Source organism: Myripristis murdjan, chromosome 8 (assembly GCF_902150065.1).
Source record: "Myripristis murdjan chromosome 8, fMyrMur1.1, whole genome shotgun sequence".
Classification (NCBI taxonomy): Eukaryota; Metazoa; Chordata; class Actinopteri; order Holocentriformes; family Holocentridae; genus Myripristis; species Myripristis murdjan.
Window position 1 is genome coordinate 31688390 of NC_043987.1, and position 12047 is coordinate 31700436.

The 12047-nt window shown below is 43.6% G+C and overlaps 1 protein-coding gene across 2 annotated transcripts in view; it reads left to right on the forward strand.

Annotated features, from left to right (window-relative positions):
* The first annotated feature begins 5740 nt into the window (after positions 1–5740).
* Positions 5741–12047, forward strand: part of LOC115363835 (keratin, type I cytoskeletal 13-like) — a 38089-nt gene continuing 31782 nt past the window's right edge. Inside the window, exons 1-8 of one of the 2 annotated variants that reach the window (XM_030058162.1) lie at positions 5742–6235; positions 6445–6527; positions 7146–7302; positions 7560–7721; positions 7822–7947; positions 8128–8202; positions 8608–8756; positions 9458–9713. In XM_030058162.1, coding sequence (XP_029914022.1) covers positions 5792–6235; positions 6445–6527; positions 7146–7302; positions 7560–7721; positions 7822–7947; positions 8128–8202; positions 8608–8756; positions 9458–9593 — 1332 coding nt within the window. In that variant the 5' untranslated portion in view covers positions 5742–5791 and the 3' untranslated portion in view covers positions 9594–9713. Of the gene's footprint in view, positions 6236–6444; positions 6528–7145; positions 7303–7559; positions 7722–7821; positions 7948–8127; positions 8203–8607; positions 8757–9457; positions 9714–12047 lie in introns of those variants that run through there. The other variant, XM_030058161.1, reaches the window with a different exon arrangement.

Genomic DNA, 12047 nt, shown 5'->3' on the forward strand with positions numbered 1-12047 from the left:
CTGGGTGAACACCTGCTTTTGAGCCTGTACCTGATCTGGTTGCACCTCGAGAGCTGCACTTCCTGAGAGCGCTCGGGAACAACCATCTCACACAAAAACGGGAGGGGGCTCCAGACGTTTGTCACCACGGCCCAAAAGACAGTCGGCTGCCCCCTCCCCTCCCTGGAGGATCTGCACATGTCCCGCTGTCTCAGGAAAGACTCTCTCTCTCTCTCTCTCTCTCTTTGAACTCTTGGCCTTGTGCAGACGCTTCAGGACAGCGAGAGCACCGACTAACAGATTAAAGATCAGTTTTTATGCCTGAGCCATAAACACACTGAACACAGCAAAAACTTCTTATAAATATTCACATGTGATACTGATATGAATCGTGCAATACCTCAAGAGTGTTAATGTTTTGTGTGTGGAAGCTTTTAGAAGCTGCTAAATGATTTATTTCATTTTTTTTTTTCTTGCACTTTAAGGATTGCATTTAATTTTGTTGTACTCGTCCAATGAGCATAAAGAGATTTTCTATTTGAGAGCTGAATAGTGGGGTTGGGGGTGCTTGGACCTGTCATGGCCTCATCCTGTAAGAGGTGTCGAGTGCTTCCTGTTGTGAGTGTGTAAAACACGATGTAAAGGCGAGTCGACTGTGGCCTCGAGGGGCTGCACCTGGTCAGAGACAGCGTTTCGGTCGGCTCTGGTGTTCACGTCACGCTGCTGAGGGTCTCACCGGCCTCGTGAGGGACTGCGTGGGATCAGCAGCCTCACAGGACGGATCCATGGAGTCCTGCTGCTGAGGCCAAACGTCCCGACAGACACTGAGGTTTGTTGGACACGGAGATTTTCCGCTCTGCAGTCGGCCCGTGTGATCGCCGTAGCTCCATCGTCTTGATCTCAGCTGGCAGGAGTGGCCGCGGCTCTCCGTCTGGTTCATGGTTCAGTGACTTTCATATTCTCAGTTTTCCTTTTCTACATCAGTTTTACGTGGCTGTTATCTGTGTGCCTGGTTCCTGCTGCCTGTTAGCTTGAACAAGTTTCATTCTCCCCTGTTATCTCCCAGCAGCAGGGAAATTTTATTCTCACCTCTGCACACTCCTGCTGCTGGATGCATCCTGTGGCTGACTCTAAGTCAACTGCAGACACTATGAGGTGGAAAACTGTGTCTGAAATGTCGGAACCGGCAACCAAACCAAGTTCAAAGTCACTTACCGTATTTCACCAATTAATCGCCTGGCCGCAAATAGCCGCCAGGTTCTTATAAACGCCTGGGGTCTGCACCCATTTTGCATATTAAACGCCGACCCGAATAACCGCCGGGGCGATTATTTGCATCATAATGAGGTAACCCAAAATAAGGCTACTCACCTTATTTTTGCAGCAGTAAACAGTTAGCCACACAATAACTTTTGTTTTCTGTCAAAATAAGAGCGCTAGCTAACGTTAGAAAAAAAGGTGTACAGTAATCTTAAATCGACCGACTGTAAATATGTTGGACAGTAACTGTCATCACGATAATGGCCTGGTGCAGGTCTGTGCAAAAATAAATAAAGGCCTCCAGCGAATAGCCGCCTGGTTCTTTTAAACGCCCGGGGTCCAAGTTAATTGGTGAAATACGGTAGGTCATGCTGCTCCACACACGACTTTGTCTCTGAACCTCGTCTGCGGGCTTTATTTCTGTGTTAACTTCCTGGGTCGGGTGTAGAAATGACGTGTGCTCACAAAAACCTGCATAGCAGAGTGTGGATACCCATCAGGACCTGATTTGGAGAAAAATGTAGAAATTATGTTGGGTTCAATCAAGTCGCGTTATTTTAGTGAAATAAAATAATAGTGTTCTGGGCAACTTCCTGTACGGTGCTGGAGTTTACATGACGACGCTGAAGGCAACACGTAGGCTATTGCAGGTGGTAAATGTCACCTAGCGATGGAGGACAAGCAGAATCGCAGGTTCGGGTCGGATTTGGACAAAAACATGCAGCCTGATCTAAAGCATACAGCATTTCATGAAAAGGAACTAGAGTTTTGTTTTCCTGTAGATTTTTCTTTTTAAGGACAAAATAAAAAAAAAAAAACAATTGTTTTACCTTTTTGACAGTTTCGGCGTTTAATTTTGTCCTTAAAAAGAAAAATCTACGGGAATTTACTCAGAACATAATGAACTTACACTACCCAGAGTTTTGTTTTGTTTTGTTTTGTTTTAAATGCAGTGAGAATAGTGTACCTCCTCCACTGCAGACCCTGTGAAAAAAATAATAATGAGAAAGACGGAATTAATGGAACTCCAGTTTATACTGTAAGAGAGTTGCCTTTTTAACCGCTTAGGCTACCAACCTACTCTCTGATGTTTAAATGTGTTTTTAATTTTTAATATATTGTTATCTTATCACCTCATGAGTGCAGATGTCACTTTCTGTCAGATGATCGGCATTTCATCTCATAATAGAACTCATTCACATTCATTCATCAGCTGTCTTTGCACCTGTCACCCCCGGCAAGCCAGAAAAAAAAAAAAAGCTGAAAGGAACTTAACCTTAAGTTACCACTTGACCCGGGTGCTGCTGATGTTTGTAGAAAGACCTGCTCGGCCTGCGGAGGTGGAGGAGTGCTGACAGGTGCCAAGGCGAGCCATGAATAAGATCGCTCTGCAACACTGCTGCCATTGTAACAAGCAAAACAAAACAAAGCAAAACAAACGGTAGCACTCTCACAGAGCCAATGATCAGTGGAAAAAATATTAAAAAAAAAAAAAAAAAAAAAAAAAAAAAGAAGAAGTCAGGTTAGGGCGTAGAAACTGGTTTGTGAATTTATGGGTTTTAACACAAACACATGATGGCTCCAACAGTCGTTTAATTGGCCCTTTCACTGAAGGGCTGGCATGGCGTTTGATGTCAAAGCCACATTCTTCGCTCCGGGGAGATTGTTTATTGTCCAGGGCGTGAACGGCTTGCAGGAGATTTGTCGATGAAAGACGCGGCGCTTTAAACGGGGCGTGTGATTCGACGAAGCTTGGAACGGGGAGAGCTGCTCACTGAGATACTTTCACCGTCATGCCAGGAATTAATGAATGGGGGCCAAAGGTAGCTGTTTTAGTAGAAGTTTTAAATAGGCAACCATTTATTATTTAGTACAAGAAAATAAAACTGATACTGGGAGCAAATGCCACTGACTGCATTAAAGCAGGAGGTCCAGGTCGGGCCAGGCCTCCGCCGTGCAATAAATATCTGGATTCAGTTTTGAGTTTTGGTCTCACCACTTCAAACACCTGCTCTCATGAGAGAAAAGCAAACTATGGATTTCTTTAAAAGTTAGCAGTCGTGTAAAGATTTGTTTTTCCATGTGACTCTAGCTGTGATTTTTCTGGTAGCAACGTATTTATAGCATTTTTTGGAATGAGCCCTTCAATTTGCAAAACCTGCAGCATGGCGTGAGAGCGGTAAACAAAGCTATTAAAATCGTTCTGCAGGCACTGACTTGCTCTAAGCCATGGAGTCATTTTCATGATGTCCGACCTGTTATGTTTATACCACAGAAACAGCTGAGATTCAGTCTGCAGGTAAGGTCACCTGGTCAAAACGGTTACAGGACAGTAAAGACCTGCAGCTCTGTCCAAAACTGTTAAAAAAAAAAAAAAAAAAAGTCCTGACTGTGCTACAATCCCAGAGTTAGCCACTGCACATGGCAGAGCTCAGGTATGAAGCTCACATTATCTGTTCATATTTTATACATAATTCTGTTCTTTTACATGCTTTCAGTAGCAGGCAGCGGTGTATACACACTGTGCACTGTCATGAGGAAAATACTGAAATAAAAACTGACTGCAAGTTTGCACAGCTCAGGATGAGCCAACGTTTTTGCACATTGCTCCTGTATGTTTTTTTTTTTTTGTGTATATTGCCCTTGCACAGTTTTTCTATTGCACTGTTTTTTTTCTCATGTGTATTCACTGTCTCATGTGTATTTACTGTCTTGCGGCTGTGTTTATTGTCCATGCAGCAGCACCCTGCATCCAAACCAAATTTCTCCCAGGGGATACAAAGAAAGAATCTTGACTCGACTCGACTTGACAGCTGCTGCAACTAAATGCTGCACAAAACTTCACTTTTCAGCCGCCTCCTCACACATCACACGGGGGGCCGCTTGAGCCAGAACCTTTCAACTTTTAAAATTAACGAGTGTGGTTTAGGTGGGATTTTAAACACTATACACCATCAACAGTATGTTTTAAATGTTACACACACACCTGAGCCTTGTCTACTTTTATTGTTATATAAGATAATACACCCACCTATAAACAACATTTATTTTGTGTGCCAGCGTCTGCTTATTGTTATTGATTTTTTCAGCTGAAGATGAAAGTGGCCGGCGAGGGCACCAGGCTGCTGCCCGTCTGAACTGGTGGTTAGACAGACCGAACCATAACCACCCCCCTTCCGTAGCGACGCCCCCTGCAGAGAAACAAAAACACTCACACTGCGGCTGCTGCGGCGACTGAAGGATGTTCAAGTTATCGTCTGTCCTCTCCGAGACCAGGAGCCGTTCATGCCTCCAGAAATCTGAGCAGGCACGAGACAGAAAAACAGGAAAATAAACAGAAAGGAGACCACACACACACACACACACACACACACACACACACACACACACAGAGTTACAATTCATAGCTACCTAAAAAGTTTTTATGACATCTCAATATATTTTTTTCCATTAAACCCATGAAATGAGCATCTATCTTTTTATACTCTGCTGCATTAATATTCACTGTATATGACTGTCACGTATAAACTAGAACACGAGTGTATTCCAGTAAATCAAACTGAGCAGAACTGAGCGCTGTGTGTGTGTGTGTGTGTGTGTGTGTGTATTTCTTTAATCACACCAACCTGTCAAGTCACAACCGTCAAGGCCAAGTTAGGTCGCAGGAAAAGGGTGTATAAATCAGATTTCCTTACATCACCTCTGTTACAAACTTCATGGATTTGCATCGTTCATGTGGGTCACATTTTTAGGTCAGAGGAGCAGAAATCCCTGCTCAGTCTAGTTTAATTTATGCTCTGAGTTATGAAGTATTGTGATTTACCTTTTTGATAAACCCTCTTTCAGACTCGGATGTACGGATAGCATCCAACCAACACACTAAATGTTTAAGCATGTGTTTCTGAATGTGTGTCAAAACAGTCATATTAGTGCTGAATGAGTTCCCTTACCTTTGAACCCTTGACACATGCACTTAATTTTAGCTGCATCGGTTAAAACTGCAAAATTTGCTCTTGGAATAAACATCTAATTATGATTTAGATGCAGGTATTTCAGAGATGATTCACTGCACAATGAAATGCAATACTGTGCAAGCTCTCTGTGACTGTCTGACTGAGTGAACTCAGGCTTCGGACTGTGAAAGTAAATGTTGGCTATCACTTCTCCACATGTTGAGACTGCTGTCCTTATAGAATTGAATGCTGGGTAATTGCAATCCAAAGATCACACAAGGCCTGAAGGCTCTGCAGGACTTTCCTTGAATACATGTTTTAAATGTCATCTCTGTCACGAAACTGGGTAGAGTGAAGGTCACATTCCTCCTAGACTGCACACCGCCACACCCCGGATAAACAAGGTAACTCTGTGTGTTTGTAGGTGGTTTCTCTTGCAGTCCAAACAGCTTGGCACCCTGCCTGATTCTGCATTGTGGTATTCGCTGAGTGATTGACAGCTCTTTGACTTCAGATGGTTTAAAAACGAAGTCAGTCCCTCGGCTCCTCACTTCTCTCTGTCACCTGCAGGCGCAGCTGAAAGAAAGCATCACTCCATCATGTCCACCATGTCCTACCAGTCCTCCACCAGGAGATCGGTGAGTAGCTCCGTGTCAGGAGGCTCTCGTTTGTCTGTTGGTGGCGCCGGGCTGCGATATGCGAAGGCCGGCAGTGTGTATGGCGAAGCAGGAGGCTCCGGGGCACGCATCTCCCGGGCTTACGGCTTTGGTGCTGCGAGCGGCGGCGGTGCCTTTGGTGCTGGAGGAAACTTCTCCATGAACTACAGCATGTCCGGGGGCGAAGACAGCGTCATCGGCAACGAGAAGTTCACCATGCAGAACCTGAACGACCGCCTGGCCTCCTACCTGGCCAAGGTCCGCGCCCTGGAGAAGGCCAACGCCGAGCTGGAGCTGAAGATCAGGCAGTTCGTGGAGAGCAGGGTCGGCCCGGCCACCAGGGACTACACCGCCTTCTTCGTCACCATCTCTGACATCACAGCCAAGGTAACGCTCCTGCTGCATGTGGCTCACACAGCATTCCCGTCACCCAGAGGTGAACATGTCAGGGAAGTGCTAGGCAGAGAAAAAAAAGGGGAATGCAGACTTGAGGAGCGAGGTAGAGCTTATCTCAAATGATCAAATGTTTGTGACATGGAAAGACAAACCACATGTGAGGCTCAAACACTTTGAACACTTGCTCTCTCTGTCTCCAGATTCAGGATGCTCTCCGTGTGAACGGCTCCATCCATCTGAGCATCGACAACGCCAGGCTGGCTGCAGAGGACTTCAGGATGAAGTGAGTTCAAATATTCTCATGTCACCAAAACATAATATGGCTTAGGGCTAGGGTCAACTGAATAAATACATGTCGAAATAAATATATGTCTGCTTTTTTCTCTTTAAAATGCATGAAATAATAATAACTATGATGTATAGAGGTTCAAGTCATTCATGCACATCATGTTTAGTGTGCAAGGATTTAAGCATCTACCACTTTGTTCTGTCTCTTTGTTCTGCAAACATATGCATAGCATTTCTTCAACCAATAAGTTAAGTCACATATTAATGTTTACAAAGCTACATTATCTAGTTTACTTTGTGCCATTCAACACACTTCTTTCATTTGGAAGGCATCTGAAACTATTCATGCAATAAGAAGAAACCACTTTCGTTGGATCATCATGCATAATTCTGTATTTGTCGTGGAAACGTCATCCAGTGTGTCTGTCATCTCCTGTTCTGTGGTTTTGAATGAGTTATGTAACAGGGATAGTCTGGGGAGTGGCATCTGCAACAACTTTTTTCTTCTTTGTATAATTACAAATCGTATTGAATAATGGGACAGAAAAAAAGTTTTGTTCTGCAAATCTCTCATGAACCACCCGAGCCAAACTAAATCCCAACTCGACTGCAGGTACGAGAACGAGCTGGCCATGCGTCAGTCGGTGGAGGCCGACATCGCCGGGCTGAGGAGAGTCCTGGACGAGCTGAACCTGGCCAAGTCGGACCTGACCATGCAGATCGAGGGCCTGAAGGAGGAGCTGGTCTTCCTCAAGAAGAACCACCAGGAGGTCTGTATCACACCACCGCCCACAGCTTACACATCATCCCCACACTTAGCTTGGAGAAAACCGTAATGGTAACACTTTGGCATATACCGTGTTGAGTTAGCATTATCATTAGCATTATCCAAAGTAAAGTCAGATGGATTGGAGACTCTTAATTCCCTACAGGTACGACTGCGACTAGTAGTTTCTAAGCATCAGGTGATCAGTGTCCCGACCAAGAAAAACAAAACTCCTTTTCTCCTTTTCGCGTGCTGCTGTAGGAGCTGGTCGCCATGCGGGCCCAGATGAGCGGGCAGGTCCATGTGGAGGTGGACGCCGTTCCTCAGCAAGACCTCACCAAGGTCATCGCTGAGATCCGGGAGCACTACGAGTCCGTCGCCGCCAAGAACCAGAAAGACCTGGACCACTGGTTCCAGACTCAGGTGGGTAACAGGCCAGGGGCCATCACAAGGGGTTTAGCAACACAGGATCACTCAAATACTGATTTTGACGTGTGTGTGTGTGTGTGTTTATCCTGAGTAGTCCGAGGCACTGAACAAGGAAGTGGTCACGCAGACAGTCACCCTGCAGACGTCCAGGACAGAGGTGAACGAGGTCAAACGCACATTGCAGTCTCTAGAGATCGAGCTCCAGTCCATGTTGGGCATGGTGAGTGTTACCGGGTTCAATGTTTTGTTTTGTTTTGTTTTTTCCACTGCTGATTGTTGCATACACACACTCTTCAGATGTAATGTTGCCGCCTGGCTTTCTATTTAAGTAGGGTCCACGGTAACAGCTTCTACACTCAAATGAAATGCGTCTGTACTTCCTTTCCTCCCGTGTGTGCAGAAAGCATCTCTGGAAGGCACGCTGGCTGAGACGCAGAACCGCTATGCCATGCAGCTGTCAGGCTACCAGATGCAGGTGAGCAGGCGGGTGTTCAGGTGTACAGGTGCACAGGTGTAATCCCTGAATATTTGAATCATCTTCATTTCAACGGTCAGTCAGTGTTAAAGCGTTTCGTCCGACCTTGTAAGACCCTTGTCCCTGCCCTGTAATCCTGATGAAATCTGAAATCGTAAAACCTGTTCCACCTCTTCTTCCTCTTCCTTTTCCTCACTCTGCAACCCCTCTCTGTCTTCATCTTTCCCTCCTTTTTCTTTCCGTCTTCTTATTCTTACTCCTGTCATCCTCTCCTCCCATTCATGGACTTCCTTTTCCTTCCCCTGATTCTTTCCCTTCTTCTTCCATCCCTTCTGTCATCCTAATCTTGGCACTTCTTCCTCCTTCCTCCTCTTCTTCCTGCTCTCTTTTCTGTTTCTCCCTCAGGTGACCAGCCTGGAGGAGCAGCTGGTGCAGCTGAGGGCCGACCTGGAGCGGCAGGGCCACGAGTACCAGATGCTGCTGGACATCAAGACCAGGCTGGAGCTGGAGATCGCCGAGTACAGGAGGCTGCTGGACGGAGAGGCGAGCAGCAGGTGAGGCTTACAGCTCAACTGTGTCTGAGGTGAAATCTTTGGCCTGAAGACAGCAAGATGATCACCGCGGCTCATTCTGATCCACCAAAAAGTCATGACACACACACACACAAAACGATGCATTTACTTCAGGAACACATAATTAAATTGTCCAGCAGATGGCAGCAGAGAAGGGCAAGTTAACGTCATCTGAATTGTCTGAGGATCAAAGTGAGTGTCATTTAAAGTGCATTTACAATACGAAAGAGTCTCAGGCTTGATAATAAGAATGACAAAGATAAGAACCCTGCAAAGATGTGAAAAATAAAATGGGGTTTGTTTCCCAATCCAATCCGATCCAACTTTATTTATAAAGCGCTTTAAAATAGCCACAGAGGCCCAAAGTGCTGTGCAGTAACATAAAAACCTAAAATACATAAAAACATAAAATACAGTGTAATACAGAAATCACATAAGACAGTATATGTAAGAACAAATAAAATCAGCAACTCACACAGTGTTAAAAGCCAGAGAAAAGAGGTGGCTTTTGAGAAGAGACTTGAAAATAGATAGTGAGTTTTGTACGGGGTTAAAGTCTAAATGCATCATAATATTGAACATGCATGCAAACTGTAGCTGACAACGTGGAAACATCACAATCATCTTGACCTCTGTAAACACTCGGCCGCCTGTCTGATCTTTGTTTTCTGATTGGTCAACAGTGTCTCCACTTCCTCCTCCTCCTCCTCCTCCACTACAACCAAGAGGGTGGTGACGGTGGTCGAAGAGGTGGTCGATGGGAAGGTGGTCTCCACCTCCTCGTCCTCATCCGCCTCTGCTTACCAGAGCAGATACTGAGACGAGTCCGACTCCGACAGCGGGAAGCCGACAGTGATCCTCTCGCAGATTCACTCATCAACAAGCCACGTTCAGTTTACTGGCAAATCCCAAATTCAAACCAATCCAAAGAATAAAACGAGTCTCTAAAACATCTGTGGTGTCATAAGTGTGATCGATTTACCTGCAAGGAAATCTGTTTGGCCGCGACCCTTGTGAGGATAAACGGTTTAGAAGATGAATGAATGAATGAATGAATGAATGAACGAAATCTGTTTGGGTTTTGTATTTGCAGAGTGATAAGCACTGAGGCAAACTAATAAAACAAGGCATTAACCTATGAGAAAAGACAAACCCCATGCAGGTGAATAAAATACATATTTCCCTTAACAAAAAAAAATCACCCAGGCCCAATGCATGACAACAGCACCCTCTGCTGGTGAACATCTATTCCTTTTGAAACTGCAGACAAGAAATAACCAGAATCAACAGTTACTATTCTATTCTATTCTATTCTATTCTATTCTATTCTATTCTGCTGGGTTTGAGTCTACTCTGCTGTTTTCTATTCCATTTCACTCTGCTTTGGGTGTTTTGACATGAAATAGCAGGCAAACTGAGGTGGTACTAATGAGGCTTTCAGGTCCAACGCCTCGATCAGATGATCAATTTTAAAATCCTGACCAGTTTTGCAGTCGGGTTGCATCAGGCACATCAGGAGCAGCTTCACACACACACACACACACACACACACACACACACGTTCTCCTGCTCAGTCTCGAACATGCACACACTACAGGATTTCAAAATAATGGTGCATCACACACTGCAGGGCCAGAGGGAGCGATACACCACCTCTCCCTGTCTCTCTCTGCTCAAACAGGAGCAGCTCCTCTGTTGGTCCTTACAGTTATAATTTGTCCTGAAAGACACATTATGTAGGGTAGTTTTTTTTTTTTTTTTTTAAATTCATATTTTAAAGCCTTTCCTCCATCTCGGCCGTCCAGCTCACCCGTTAAACAGCTTGTTGTGGCTGCTGTGGTCTCGCTGTGATCGTAGTGACATAATTATGGAGATTGTAAATCAAAAATATCAAACATGTTTTCAGTCCTGATGAGTTTAGGAGCTGTCAGGAATTTTTTTTTTTTTTTTTTGTGACCAAGTTTTTATTAAACCTCCTGTTATGTTCCAATTTACTAACATCTTTTATGTTTGGGCTCAATTTGGCCCCAGCAGTTTGAACCTCCACAAAATTATTATAACTAAAATTGTTACCAAAGTTTATGTGTCAGATACTTTATGTTTCTTTGTTGACGACCTAAATAGCCCTTTAAATAAAACATAACCCCTCCCCCACACCCACTTAAACATCCAGTATTCCTATTACGCCACTATGGAAAAATATGCAAATCACCATAAAATCTCACTGATTGACCTAAAATTGGAAAGAAATGTTAATTTATGGTGTTTTAATGGCTTTATATTATTTCTAAGTGCAGATTTTTATTATTTTAAAACCGATGTGTTACAAAGTGTGTACAGGACATTGAAAACATATCATCATGTGAATCTCATGTTTACCCGGTAGTACCTATTACATTAGGAAAACTCATTAAATATGAAGCAAAAAATGATGTTAATCATTTATTTAGAGACGTTAAACATAGAATGGGGTCAAATTGACATAACAGGAGGGTTAAAAGATTTTCACGGCAGAAGAGATATCACTCTGCATACATGTGCCAAAGGCCACTTGCAATACAATTTAACTTATAAATACAGTGCATATCGTGCCTGTACACATGTTGAAGCCATACAGTCGGTGGATAATAAAGTCGATGGTTGTATTATTTGCACTTTTTCCATGCACCAGTGATCCTGTGGTTGCATAACCCAGGCCGCTTCACCCTAACCCCCCACACCAGAGCCCAGGGGTTTTCACCAACATTCATCATTTTATCATAAATAGATAGTCAACATTCTTCATTTTACTATACACAGATATTCAACAGACGTAAATAAAAACAGATTCACTGCATAAGTAGAAGGTACACAGTTGATTTCCCTCTGGACCTTATCATACTTATTATGTATGTGTATTAATAACTGATTATGTATAACTCCAAGATAAAGATGAAAAATATTAGGATTATTATGATTAATTAATGTGACAGTAAATAATTGATATAATTTCTGGCCATGGTTTATAACATGTTATTTGCATATAACGATAAATATGATTGGTAATTAGCATATAATAGCAGAACTAGTCCAAATAATGAATTAAGGTATGGTTCAGGTGGAAAAGGAAGCCTAATGATAATCATATGTAATTGACTTATGGACGAGGGGTGGGACTAGATACGTTTTACTTCTTCCCACTCCCTTCCGGATAGGTAAAATTAAATCATTATGTGCTGTTTTCATTTTTATGCTTATTTATTTTATGTCTGTCCATTACTGTGTGATTACTTT